We start from the raw sequence: 13913 nt of genomic DNA, 5'->3' as shown, positions 1-13913 counted from the left end.
TTTTTTGTTTTGTGGCTTTTGGGCCTTTTGTTCTTTGCATTGTGGCTCTGTGTGAGCTTGCCGTTTTTTATTTTGTTTCAAGACATTAAGACCTTGTTGAACCTCTTTTATCTATAAATGTGGCCGTATGCATCGTTCTGATGCAGAGGACAGGGAGTCCCCCTTTTCGAAAAAAAACATCGATAGGACATACGGCTCACAAATGTAAATATATCCATACATATATTATATGCCCGCAAGCAACATTCTATCATAGGTAGTAATGGTCTCCACACATATATATCATATGCCCACGGGCAATATTCTATCACAAGTAGTAATGGTCATAAACTAAAATCTGGATCAGACCAATGTTTCATACGGTACCTGCCAGATGACAGTCATTTAACAATATACTGTATATAGTAGTGGCCTCTAAAAGGGCGAGCAGACTCCATGTCAGTTTCAGTTCTCATGCTGCCTTTGACCCTTCATTCTCGGATGTGGGAGCGTTGTTCTCAGCCATGCTCATCTCTTGCAGCGGCGGTGGGTTGACAACGGTCATTGGAACAACACTGTTTTCTGCAAGTCGGCCTTTCCTTTCACGATGCTCCTGACAGTTCGCGCAGTAGTGGAAGCAGCAGTGAACTATGCAAGGATCGCATGGAGATTTCTGGTGGAAGCAGAACAATATGTGGTGGTTAGCAAAAGGCCCGTGATACTGATGCACGAAAGTAGAAACCCAGTCCACTTATCAAATGCTAGACTTGACAACTAGTTAGAATTAGTGACCACAAAAAGATACTATACGTGAAAAGGTGGCCAAGCAAGAATTGATAAAATGATAAAAATGATCTGATAATTCAATGATATAACCAGCTACCGCCAGTGGACAATGCAAAGCAAGAATTTCTTGACAGTGACAGAAGTTCGCTGGATGACAGAACTCTCTGATCCAAACTACAAAACCTTATTCTAGTGAGGGCCAAACCAGATAACTTCAACCATGCAAAGCTAAGAGTTTGCTTCTGGATGCCTGAATACTTGATACAACTATCTCAGATGGAGAATGCAATTGTGTAGTTCTTACAGTAGAAACAAATACAACTGTTTGTAGATTGTTATTCTGAATGCGATTAATCATGACATATACAAAGAAAACAGTGGACGAGAGAAAGAAGTACCTCGAGATGATACTTCTTCTGAAGCTTTTCACGAACAATACTAGTATAAATAGAGCATATCCACCAACAGCAGACCAGGCCTTCACCAATCAGGATCGATGCGTCTGGGTCAACACCATGGAATATAGCCGTAAGGATTGCCAATGCAATGCCACCTTCAACACAGACAGCATGGCAAGTGCAGGGTCTTGTCCATGGGATATCTTCTCTAAGGGCCTGAACATTTCGTCCAAACAACAAACAGGGGCAGAATAGTCCAGTCCAGCCTAACAAATTAAGAAGATCAGGCACATAAGAGGTTCAGAAGTATCTCGGAATATAGCAGTAATACATATGAAAACTGTGCGGACTGAAGCATAAAGGTGCAGACATCACAAACCCTATGATGACACAATTTGAAATGAACATAAAAAGGCCCCATGAAAGTCAGTAATAGACTAAGAGCCATTATTGACTAGTAGACACTTCCGCAAACTTCATGGTGATCCTTTCTGTGCTTAGATTAATATCAGCAACTCGACTCTTCAGTAAACCGGGAGATGTTCCCTCTTCTGATTAGAGATTCAGCTAATCCATGTTCAAGTTCAGAAGAACAGCATAAGGAACAAAGGAGCATATTACAAGATCCATCACTATAAGAAAAAAAAAATCCAACCTATGAAAGTCAAGAAAGAAAAAGGAATTAGCCATTAGCTGCAGAGTAATGCTATTCATTTAAGCTTTCGGGTTTCGGCCATGTATGCCGCAGTCATTTATGTGCTCAACAGTTTATCACAATTAACACTTATACAGGGAAAGTGTACCTGTAGAAGAATTTTCAAACAGATCAAGAAGAAAGACGTCTCTGGGTCGAAAGCATCGTAATAGAAGTAAACGTTGCAACTACTTTTTGCTTCTTTGAAACAATTTGGAATCCAACCGGAACAATGATTAATTCTTTTCAATATGAGCACATTATCACAGCGTGTTGATTTTGCAGAGAGCCCAGAAGAGCTAAAATCATAACTGGCAGTAAGATGGAGAAGTGTGTACATCTTGAAGAACTTCCCAAGTTATGACTACCACTCACATCTTATATTATGGGACGGAGGGAGTACTCTATTTCTTTCAGGCAGTGACCAGTGCCTCATCCTTCCCACATGAGCACATCATCACAGGGCTAATTTTGCAAAGATAATAAAAGACCGAAACATAACAGTACTACAAATTTGTGAACCATAAAGGCTTGCAATATGATAAAAAAAAGTATGTGAACAATAAATAGTTCAAAATAAAATGTATAAAGATATGGGTTTTCATATACATCTGCTAAAAATGTGGGAAAAGGATGAGCCAGGGAAGTATAAAACAAAATTAACAAGTACTCAATTTGGACTTCTAGGTAAAAATAGCTCCTAAATGGAGGTCAGATACGCATCAGATTGGTCCACATTACAAATTTGAGTTACATGTGTAGTATAAGGCATATATCAGCATCGGACTGGCACCAGTTTACAACTGAGTTTATATGTGCAGTGTAAAATATAAATCATGCCTTTCTCATAGACATTAGAAAAAGACTGTATGTTTAGTCTACCATGGTTTGTTCATTGATTAAGTTCACCGTGTTAATGGAAAAATGATAGAGAGGAAGGACATTAAGATTTGCAGGGCATCTTTGTTTGAAAACTGTCTCAACTGGTAACAGGTAAAAAGGAGGTAACACAAAATTTCTGGCTGGCAACCGCTCACTGAACTAATGCGGAAATATTTCACATTGATATATAAGTATCAATACTGTTGTAATTTGCAATTCAAATTTCGAAAGAAACATCTTTCATGCTTAAAAACAGTCTCTAACAAACACATGCAAAAAATGGGAAACAATATAAGCCTAAATGAAAAAAACGAGGATGAGAAGTGTATGGGCCATCCTTGTCCAGCACACATGTTGTTCCTCTTTTCTTACTAGAGATTCACTTGATGTACCTGCAAGGGATTTCACAATAAAAACCTGCGTGTGCTTCATACGCAGGACCGCTAAAGGATTTAAAACTGAAACACCTAGCCTCTATAGTAACACGTCAGTAACACTTCAATGCCATGGAAACAAACATCTAGTTGCTGAGTTGTGCAATGTGTGTGATAGCCACGAACCCTGAGCTGAACCACAGCAACACAATCCCATCCTGTGCAGATCAGCATGATAGTTCCTGCCAACTCTGGCATCTCCAGGGGTATCAGGCTATCAGCATATCAAAACTACCACGAATTTTGAATGCGATCCGTCTAGGGTAGGAAGTAGCAGAACTAGATCGGCTAGGCAGTTGAAGGGGCAGATCAAATGCAAGGGCGAGAAGGAAATTCCACGTCACTTACAGCTCTCGGGGTCTTCAGCGCAACCGAAGATGCCGGTGGTCCACGGCTCGTCGGCCGGCGCCTGGTGGCCCTCAGGCAGCACCTGCCCACACTGGATGCACATCATCCGCTCCAGCTATATAGTCACACCGCCCAAAATCAGATCGAACAAACAATCGCAGCAGCAGCAACTGGAAGAAACGAGGATCGCGCGAGGAATGGCGAGACCGACCTGCGGGACGGCGACGGGCAGGTTGAGCTCGCCAGGGCGGATGTCCTCCACGCCGGGGCCGGAGGCGGAAGCGTCCTGGTCCTTGGTCAGCTTCACGTACTGCGACGGGTGGCTGCGTCGCGCCTCCGCCATTGCCGTCCTCTCCTCGCTTCGGCCCCGAGGGTTTTTGGGCTGCCGACGAAGGGGAGGGCTACGCGGTGGGGAGTGGGGGCGGGTGCGAGTGGTGGAGTGAGATCTGGCTCCTGACGCGTCCGACGGTCCACGGTCTGGTCAGGTCAGGTCAATGACGGTTCAGCCGGGGGTCATCACGCAAAGGTCAGGCCACCGTAGGTACGTCCGTTACGTCCGAATTTCGTCCGTTTGGGATGGCAATTGGGATGAAAACAAACATGCGTGTCCGGCTTTTGTTGGAGGCATCCAACGGGGCGGAGCGACCCAAAACGTCCGCTGCATCCGCCCCTGCATCTTGTCGCCGTGCCGCCGCGCTCGCCATGGCCGCTCGCGCTCGCTCGCCGGGGCCGCCCATCCGTGCCCTACTCCGGTCCTGCCGCTGCGCCCGCGTGGCTGCAGCCGCGCCGGCCACCAACTCGCCCCGTCGCGCCCGCGACCCGGTGCTGCAGCTGGCGGTCGCCTTCGAGCTCCCCGCCGCCCACCACCTCGCCCCGTCGCGCCTGCGGCCCGGTGCTGCAGCTGGCGCTCGCCTTCGAGCTCCCGCGCTTGGAACACTAGCGTGCAGGACCGGCACTAGGTGGCGGCGGCCACAGAGCCGGTGCCCGGCGCGAGACCATGCATGGTTGGGTTGGTGGGGAAGAGAGAGAGATAAAGGGAGAGAGAGGGATGGGTGGGTGGGCAGACGGGCCCAATGACAAGTGGGCCTGGGGTCACATGCAAAGGACACATGCGAACGAGGACCACGCAGAGAATCATCCGCTTGTGTCCGTTCCAGATGCAAACCCGACGAAACTTTGCTCCCAGGATGAGGTACATCGGACCAAAAACGAACACTTTTTACGAATGGGGTTGCGCGTTGGGTCGTGTCATCTGTCCGTTTTATTTCAAACGGACATGGACGGACAGGATGGGGTCTTGCGCTGGAGTTGGCCCACGTCTGCCATTTTGTTTTAGGACACTATTTTTTTCCTTTTTATGAACGGCCACATTTTTTCTGATATTTAACACATAACTTCTCCAGTCTTCATATCTCGTCGTGCACCACTTTATTCCATAATTTGTGCCAAACAATAAAATGCATGACAACGAGCAATGTTAAACTGAGAGAACTTGCTTTCAAAAAAAACGAGAGAGTGCGAGCCATGTACAACCGTCACCGCTCAACCTGCTCCCCGAAGGTCAGGCTACAAGTTTCCTCCGCATTTGCATGCTGCTTTGATGGCGGGACGGGGTGGATGTAAATCCCTAAATGGATTTCTGATCAAATTCAGGAGGAATTGATGGAGATTTTGGGGAGAAGATAGGGTTCCATGAATGATGGATCGAGATATACACGAAGAAGAGAAACTACCTAACTAGGAGTCTAGGACTAGATGTAATCGCTTCTCTCTTACCTTCTCCAAAGTGGTTGTATATGGTGTAGGGATGTACACGTTGTTCTTATAGGTAATTAAAATGTATGGTGGTTAAGTAAACAACAGTCATAATAGCTTGAACTAGCATCGTTGATCATGTCGCCCTCTGTGCATCCTCACCTTTGGTTAACTGAATTGGTATGCTTGACTTGTGGCTAAGAGCTTCGGAGATAACTTTAGTTGCATGATCCAAGCCTGGCAGCGGGGATCCTAGATATTCATTGTGGTATTTTGGTTAGGTCTTTTAGAGTTAGAGTTTCCCTCCCTAGTGGTAGCATTCTGGTGGTGATGGTGGTGTTATCTGGATCAATAACATGATTTCCCCGACTCCCGATGCACCTTGTCGACGACGGTCTCATCGATGGCATAGAGGAGGGTGTGGGTCGTGCGGTCGCTCCTTTTATGAAGTGGTGGATTTGATTGTCTCTGTGTTATGCAAGTGGTATTCAAAAGTGCCCTTCAACGGACTGGACAGTGCCGCTTCGTGTCTTAGTCCTCTGGCTCCTTCTCCAAGCAGCGACATTCGAACAACTTTGATGTCATCATGGAGCTTCTAAGGTAAGGCCACCCTGAACATGCACTACTGGAATTAGCTTCTTTGCCGTCTGCCATGGCGGACGGCAAAGGCATGGATGGCGGACGGCAAAATGTCCGGCCGAACTAGTGCCGACAAAGGCCTTCTTTGCGTCTGCTTCATAGAAGCGGACGACAAAGGGTTGTGACGTCCGCCGTCGTAGCCAAGCAGACGACAAAGATCTTGGACAACAGTGGGGTGGGGTGAGAGCCGTTAGGGGTTAACGGCGTGTTCTTTGGCATCCGCCAGAAGACGGCAAAGAGGCCAAGCTCTTTGCTATCCGCTGGCGGACGACAAAGAGCTCAGCTCGGCCAACACTAAGAAGCTGCCACGTGGCCAGCTATGTCGTCTGCCATCGGATGGCAAAGAGCTTTGAATCTTTGCCGTCCGCTGGCCGACGGCATAGCTGGCCCTGTTTGCCAGTCCTATTTGGTCACTTTGACGTAAGTGACCAAATAGGCAGCCCAGTGTTCCCAGTTTCTACAGGTAGCTGCCACGTGACCTCTTTGCCGTCTGCTAGCAGTTGGCAAAGCTCTTTGCCGTCTGCTAGCGGACGGCAAAGAGGCTATATATCCCCTGTTTTTATTTGAATCCATTTAATTTGGTAAAATTTCACACATAGATATACATACATACAACTCCAACATATCCAACAACATATAACAGCATGTCCAACAACATATTTCATCAAATCCAACATATCCAACAACATAGTTCAACAAAGTCCAACATATCCATATATATACATACATATCCAAAAACAAGTTTCCAACAACATATCCATATAGACATATAATATACATCTCCAAACAAGTTTTCATAAACAACAAGGAAGCAACAGAAGAATAGGACACTCCATCAATGCAAGCTTCCTCATCTAAAGCAAATCTACAAATTGGGAAAGATGAAAGTTAGAACAACAAGAAGAAGAAGACTAGCTAGAAGAAAAGGAAGAGGAGGAAAAGAAGAAGAAGAAGAAGATCTTCTTATTTTCTTCCTATTCATTCTTTTCTTCCTCTTCCTTGACTTTCTTCATCTTATTATGTCATTTGTGGAAGAAGAAGAAGATCTTCTTCTTTTCTTCCTATTCATTCTTTTCTTCCTCTTCCTTGACTTTCTTCATCTTATTATGTCATTTGTGGACTAAATAGTCTAAGGTAGGTAAAATGCCATTTTTGGGCTAAGGTAGGTAAAAATGCTAAGTGTGTAGGTCAATTTAGAGCTAAGCTAGGTAAATAGGTCATTTTGGAGCTAACGTAGGTGAGGGAGTCCTGGACTAAGGGGTCCTCGGACAACCGGACTATATACATTGGCCGGACTGTTGGGCTATGAAGGTACAAGATAGAAGACTTCGTCCAGTGTCCAGATGGGACTCTCCTTAGCGGGGAAGGCAAGCTTGGTGATTCGGATATGTAGATTCCTTTCTCTGTAACCGACTTTGTACAACCCTAGCCCCTCCCGGTGTCTATATATACCGGAGGGTTTAGACTTCTAGGGTTAGAGTCACAATAATCATAATCTCATAGGCTAGACTTCTAGGGTTTAGCCATTACGATCTCGTTGTAGATCGACTCTTGTAATACTCATATTCATCAAGATCAATCAAGCAGGAAGTAGGGTATTACCTCCATCGTGTCCCCCGCCTCCTGTTACCATTAGCCTGAGATGCACAGTTCGGGACCCCCTACCCGAGATCCGCCGGTTTTGACACCGACATTGGTGCTTTCATTGAGAGTTCCACTCTGTCGTCGAAGATAGGCTTGATGGCTCCATCAATCATCTACAACAATGCAGTCCAGGGGGAAATCTTCCTCCCCGGACAGATCTTCATATTCGGCGGCTTCGCACTGCGGGCCAACTCGATTGGCCATTTAGAGCAGATCGATAGCTATGCCCCTGGCCATCAGGTCAGATTCGGAAGCCTGAATTTTGTGGCCGATGTCCGCGGAGACTTGATCTTCAACGGATTCAAGCCCATAAAGGCTGTCCCCGCCCACTACGATGAACATGACCTAGATCTGTAATCGGGCCACACGCATGATATAGCACCCACGACCGCCCTGGCCCTAGAGCTGGAGCGGACTGTGTCGTCCGAGGACGGGAAGCTTAACCCCACCACAGAGGCCACAGACTCGGCAAAGCTCGAGCCGCACACAGACCCAACATCGAGCAGGTCTTGTGTCACCGGAACCCTGGACTCGTCTCCTGCCATGGATTCCGGACCGCGTGCATCCGCGTCTAATGAACCTAATTGGGCGCCGGTCTTGGAGTTCAGCTCCGCGGACATTTTCCAGCACTCGCCTTTTGGCGACGTGTTAAATTCATTGAAATCTCTCTCCCTGTTAGGGATTCTTGGCTGAACTATGTCCGGTTGAATGGGAAGCGGATGATGAAGAAATTCGTTCCCCACCCACCACCCACTTTGTAGCCACTTCCGACGACCTAACCGACATGCTTGACTACAACTCCGAAGACATCGACGGTATGGACGATGATGCCGGAGAGGATCAGGAACCACTGCCTATAGGGCGTTGGACAACCACCTCCTCATACTACATATACATGGTGGATACACCCAAAGAAAACAACGGCGATGATGAAAATCCAGTCAAGGATAAACCTCCTGAGATACAACTGAAGCGCCGGCGTCAGTGGCACTGCTCCAAGCCATGCCACAGCAAAAACAGCAATACCGTCATAGAAGAGGACAACACTCTGGACGGTGCCGAAAACAATGAAGACCCCATTGAGCCAACCTCCGTAAGGAGGAACGGGATGATGGGCAAGTCAGCCCTGGCGAACGGGCCATGAACGAAGACTCGGAGGATAGCAACTACTTTCCACTCTCCGAGGACGAGGTTAGCCTCGGTGACGTAGATTTCATCGTCCCTGAAGAGCCCGCCGAATAGGAACGCTTTAAGCGTCAGCTAATTGCCACTGCAAGAAGCCTGAAAAAGAAGCAGCGACAGCTTCAAGCTGATTAAGATCTGCTCAATGAAAGATGGACTGACGTCCTGGCAGCCGAGGAATATGGCCTCGAGCGCCCAACCAAAAGCTGCCTGAAGCGCAAATTGTTAACACAGTTCGACGACGAGGCACTGCAGCCCGTCCTTCCAAGGTACAATACGGCTGACCGACCACCACGTGGCCGGGACAAAGCAACACCTCAAGCCGAATACCAACCCAGACTACCTCGCCAAACAAATAGAAATACAACAGCTCGGAGATATACACACGACCTGCGACGCGATTTGGAAAAGAGAGCAGGTCAGAAAAGATCAATTTATGGATCACGGGGGCGCGTCTCGACGCGCGATGACGACCATCCGACGGAACGTGAGAAACATAACCACATACGGGCCGAAAACCGCAGACGAGCTCCATCCGAACTACATCACGACTTGGCCCGATATAGAGGCCCCGCACACCCCCTCTGCTTCACCAACGAAGTAATGGGACATGATTTCCCAGAAGGGTTTAAACCCATAAAAATCGAATCATATGATGGCACAACAGACCCCGCGGTGTGGATTGAGGATTTTCTTCTCCACATTCATATGGCCCGCGGCGATGATCTTCACGCCATCAAATACCTCCCGCTCAAACTCAAGGGACCAACTAGATACTGGTTAAACAGTCTGCCCAAAAACTCCATTGGCATCTGGGTGAAATTGGAGGGCGCCTTCCTTGACAACTTCCAAGGGACATATGTCCGACCTCTGAATGCCGATGACCTAAGTCATATAATACAGCAGCCCGAAGAGTCAGCCAGGAAATTCTGGACTCGGTTCCTAACTAAAAAAATAGATCGTCGACTGTCCGGACGCCGAAGCCCTAGCGGCCTTTAAGCACAACATCCGCGACGAATGGCTGGCCAGACACCTCGGCCAGGAAAAACCGAAGTCCATGTCAGCCCTCGCGGCACTCATGACCCGCTTCTGTGCGGGCGAAGACAACTGGCTAGCCCGTAGCAACAACAACACAAGCAAACCTGGCACTTCTGAAGCCAGAAATAGCAACGGCAATCCACGATACAATAGAACAAGCGTCAAAACAACGGCGATAGCACTGAAGACATGGAGGTCAACGCCGGATTCAGCGGCTCTAAGTCCGGTCAGCGGAAGAAGCCATTTAAAAGGAACAATCCGGGCATGTCCAGTCTGGACCGCATACTAGATCAACCATGCCAAATCCATGGCACTCCGGATAAACCAGCCAATCATACCAACAGGGAATGTTGGGTTCTCAAACAGGCCGGCAAGTTAAACGCCGAGAATAAGGAGAAAGGGTCGCAAAGCGAGGATCATGACAAGGAATCCCGACCACCGAACACAAGGGGACAGAAGAAGACCCCCCCCCCCCCCAAGTTAAAACGGTGAACATGATATACGCCACCCATATCCCCAAGAAGGAGCGCAAGCGTGCACTCAGGGACGTCTACACGATGGAGCCAGTCGCCCCAAAATTTAACCCATGGTCTTCCTGTTCAATCACCTCCGACCGCAGGGACCATCCGACCAATATCCGTCATGGCGGTTCAGCTGCACTGGTCCTTGACCAAATTATTGACAGACTCCATCTCATGCGAGTCCTCATGGATGGTAGTAGCAGCCTGAACCTGCTCTATCAAGATACATTGCGCAAAGTGGGTATCGATCCCTCAAGGATCAATCCCACAAAAATTCACCTTTAAAGGTGTCATACCAGGTGTAGACGCCTGTTGTACAGGCTCAATCACAATGGAAGTGGACTTCGGATCCCCGGATAATTTCCAAAGCAAACAGTTAATCTTCGATATCATCCTTTTCCGTAGTGGCTATCATGCACTGCTCGGACGAACTGCATTCGCTAAATTCAATGCGGTGCCGCACTACGCCTACCTCAAGCTCAAGATGCCCGGACCACGTGGTGTAATAACGGTCAATGGAAATATGGAGCGCTCCCTCCGTACTGAAGAGCACACCGCGGCCCTTGTAGCAGAAGTACAGAATAGCCTTTTTAGGCAGAACCTCAATTCGGCAGTAAAGCCCCCGGACACCGTCAAGCAAGTCCAAACTACTCTGCGGCAGAACGGTCCAGCTCGTCCAGAGCTTGACTAGCAATCCGACCACGGTCCCAGCCCCGATCAAGCGGTGACATTCATACCGCACGTACATAACTACGCACTCAAAATACCATGGGCACGGACGGAGGCATAGCTAGACCACGGTCCACAATGCAGCTCAACCACTTTCGGATCCGCATTCCTTCACTTTTTTCTCTTTCTTTCAGGTTTTTCTCTTCTCGAGGCTTTTTTCCGATAAACTGATCGTCGGACCCATCACGGGACAGATACACCAAGAAGGTAAGGGGCTTTGACATACAAGGGAATACCCAGGTGGTCTCTGCTAACGATCGCTATACTTGTTTTACATACCCGTACACAGCTCGCTCTTGGTCATGGCATGTTAAATAGCCTTACTCGCTTATGCATTATTTGTACAAGTACGCCTTGACGTATCAAACAAATTACAATGGAAAATAGTTTGCGGCTCAATATTCTTGGCGTCAGGTTATTACTTGACTCTTTCCTTATCTTTGTATTTATTACTTGTTGCACCCGTACACTCTGGTACGTATTAATTCGCCAGGGGCTTCATCACGCCCCGCACCACGGCAATAAAGTCCTAACACTTTTACAGTATAGTTCGGCACCCCAAACTTATAGCATTATATGCATCGGCTCCGAATCATGTCTTTGGTCAATAGTTGGGTTGCCCGACTCCTGTGCTTACTACCTTACGTTCTGCTATATCAGCTAGGGTAGTAAAGGGAGAACTACCGCGATTGTGTCCCGGTTCTTTCGGACAAGCACCTCAGTAGAGAAAGCCGAAAAGTGACTGTCATGATGCGGCGAGAGCTGGTCAGCTGTTCCAAAGGTCTTCAAATCCTTAGAGATTTTTTCCGCTTTATGAGAGGAATCAACTTTCATCCGATTAGGCGTGTCTAGCGCCCCAACTTCGGTCTTCCGAATACCAGGGGCTTCGCCAAAATTTTCATTGTCAAACTCCTATGGCTAAGTGAGGGTGATAAAGCCGTATAGTCCGATTGCCTTGTTCGTTACGTTAAACACCTCCTTTAAGGACCAAAATTTGGAGTAAAGAGTGTTTATATTTATCCCAAACACCCCGGTAATATCTACATGGGGCCAGAAGCCGGTGACTGGCCAACTCTCAGATTTCATAAACGGCCGCACATGAGGTAAAAAATTTAAGTGACAAGCATTATACTACATAACGACCTTGTTTCACAATTACAGGACAGGATAAAACGAATGTTTTCATGGGAATATAACATCCTTCATACATTGCTCCGCCACAAGGCGGGATCCCTCCAGGACACTATCAAAATACATCTCGGGACGGCGGTGCTCCTTGCCCTCAGGCGGCCCCTCGGTCATCAGCTTCCTGGCATCCATCTTTGCCCAGTGTACCTTGGCGCGGGCAAAGGCCATCCACGCACCTTCGATGCAAACCTATCGCTTGATGGCTTCAAGTCGCGGGCAGGCACTCACAAGCCGCTTGACGAGTCTGAAGTAGCTGCTAGGCATGGGCTCGGCAGGCCACAGACGGACTATTAAGTCCTTCATGGCCAGTTCGGCCGCCTTATGCAGCTCGACCAACTGTTTTAGTTGGTTGCTAAAGGGCACCGGAAGTTCTGGTGCAAGGTATTGAGACCAGAATAGCTTCTCCGTCGAGCTCCCTTCTTCGGCTCGATAAAATGCTGCATCATCTAATATGCTGCACGGCAGATCCGTAAACGCCCCTGGAGAGCTCCAAATCCGGGAAAGTAACATGAATGTTTCCTTCACATATCGGCTTTGCATAATAAAAGCCTTACCCGCTGTAATTTTCTTTGCCGCCTGGATCTCCTGTAGGGCACCCTGGGCTTTGGCTCGGGCGTCTTGTGTGCTCTAGCGGGCCTTGGCAAGTTCGGACTCTTGAATCTTCGAATCACGCTCCAAGGACTCATACTTCTTGACGGCGTCCTGGAGCTCTTGCTGGACCTCGCTGACCCGGGCCTCTTGCTTTTTGTGTGCAGCGAGTTCCTTGCCCGCTTTGTGTTTGGCCTCGGCTAACGCCTTCTTGAGGGCCGCCACCTCAGTCGTGTCCCCTAATAAAGTTCATGACACTTTAGTCACCACAAACCATTTATCCTTCCTAAAATATACACGCAAGTTAAAAACATACCTTTGCTTTCCTCTAGCAGCTGCTTCAAGAGGCCGAGCTCTTGCTCGGCCCGCTCTAGGTTCTGCTTCAGTCCGGAGACCTCCACAGTATGAGCGGCAGAAGCTAACATCAATGCCTGCTTATTCACATAGACATATTATGTTAGACTCATGTGAAAGTTATTTTGATCCTCTGTTCGGCTTTTCTTTCCGAACACCGAACAGAGCATCAGGGGCTACTGTTGTGACGCCCGGATACTTAAGCTATAGTAAACCTCTGTTAATGATGCCACGTCACCACAATTACTGTTGCTAATCTCGTGTTAGTTCGAAACTAATTCAAATTCAAATTCAAAATCAAATCAAACGGTAAAAGTTTTCAAACTTTAAAACTAAAATATTCGAGTTGTGCCAAATAATGCAAAGTTAATTGTGGTGAAGAAACCCCACTTTTATAAAATGTTTTAATACCCTAAAATGATTAAAACAGTAGGTAAAACAATTAAATAAATGCATTTTGGGTTTTATAAAATACTAAACTATTTTTTTCAGGGATAAAACCTTTCGTGGCAGTAGTTATAATTGCAACTCTATTTTAGCTATGGGTTTAACTTTTTGTAAAACTACAAACTATTATATAAGTAAAATAAAACAGAACAGAAAAATAAAAATAAAAAGAAGAAAAGAAAACAGAACAAAAAGAAAGAAAGGAAAAGGCCCCCCCCCCCCGCTGGGCCTCGGCCCAGCTGGCCACTAGGCTAGCCAGGGCGGCCCGGCCGGCGCCCCCATAACCCCTCCAAACCCTAACCCACGT

The 13913-nt window shown here is 47.4% G+C and overlaps 1 protein-coding gene across 1 annotated transcript; it reads right to left on the bottom strand.

Moving 5' to 3' along the window:
• Positions 1–203: 203 nt before the first annotated feature.
• LOC123092049 (cell number regulator 6) lies at positions 204–3985 on the bottom strand. The gene is made up of 4 exons (XM_044513717.1): positions 3733–3985; positions 3522–3636; positions 1164–1429; positions 204–652 (listed from the first exon to the last, which is right to left on the bottom strand). Exons 1-4 carry the CDS (start codon positions 3862–3864, stop codon positions 452–454), a joined length of 714 nt encoding a protein of 237 aa, XP_044369652.1. The 5' UTR covers positions 3865–3985; the 3' UTR covers positions 204–451.
• Positions 3986–13913: the final 9928 nt, after the last annotated feature.

This window comes from Triticum aestivum, chromosome 1B (assembly GCF_018294505.1).
Source record: "Triticum aestivum cultivar Chinese Spring chromosome 1B, IWGSC CS RefSeq v2.1, whole genome shotgun sequence".
Taxonomy (NCBI): domain Eukaryota; kingdom Viridiplantae; phylum Streptophyta; class Magnoliopsida; order Poales; family Poaceae; genus Triticum; species Triticum aestivum.
Note: the sequence above shows the minus strand (reverse complement) of the source record. Positions and strands in the feature narration are given on the sequence as shown.

Bases quoted from the DNA above. Each gene is read 5' to 3' on its own strand.
- LOC123092049 (XM_044513717.1), bottom strand. From the start codon at position 3,864: ATGGCGGAGGCGCGACGCAGCCACCCGTCGCAGTACGTGAAGCTGACC. The intron at 3,637-3,732 runs GTCGGTCTCGCC...GTGACTATATAG, and splicing joins TGCCCGTCGCCGTCCCGCAG to CTGGAGCGGATGATGTGCAT. The intron at 1,430-3,521 runs GTAAGTGACGTG...TTAATTTGTTAG, and splicing joins CGCTGAAGACCCCGAGAGCT to GCTGGACTGGACTATTCTGC.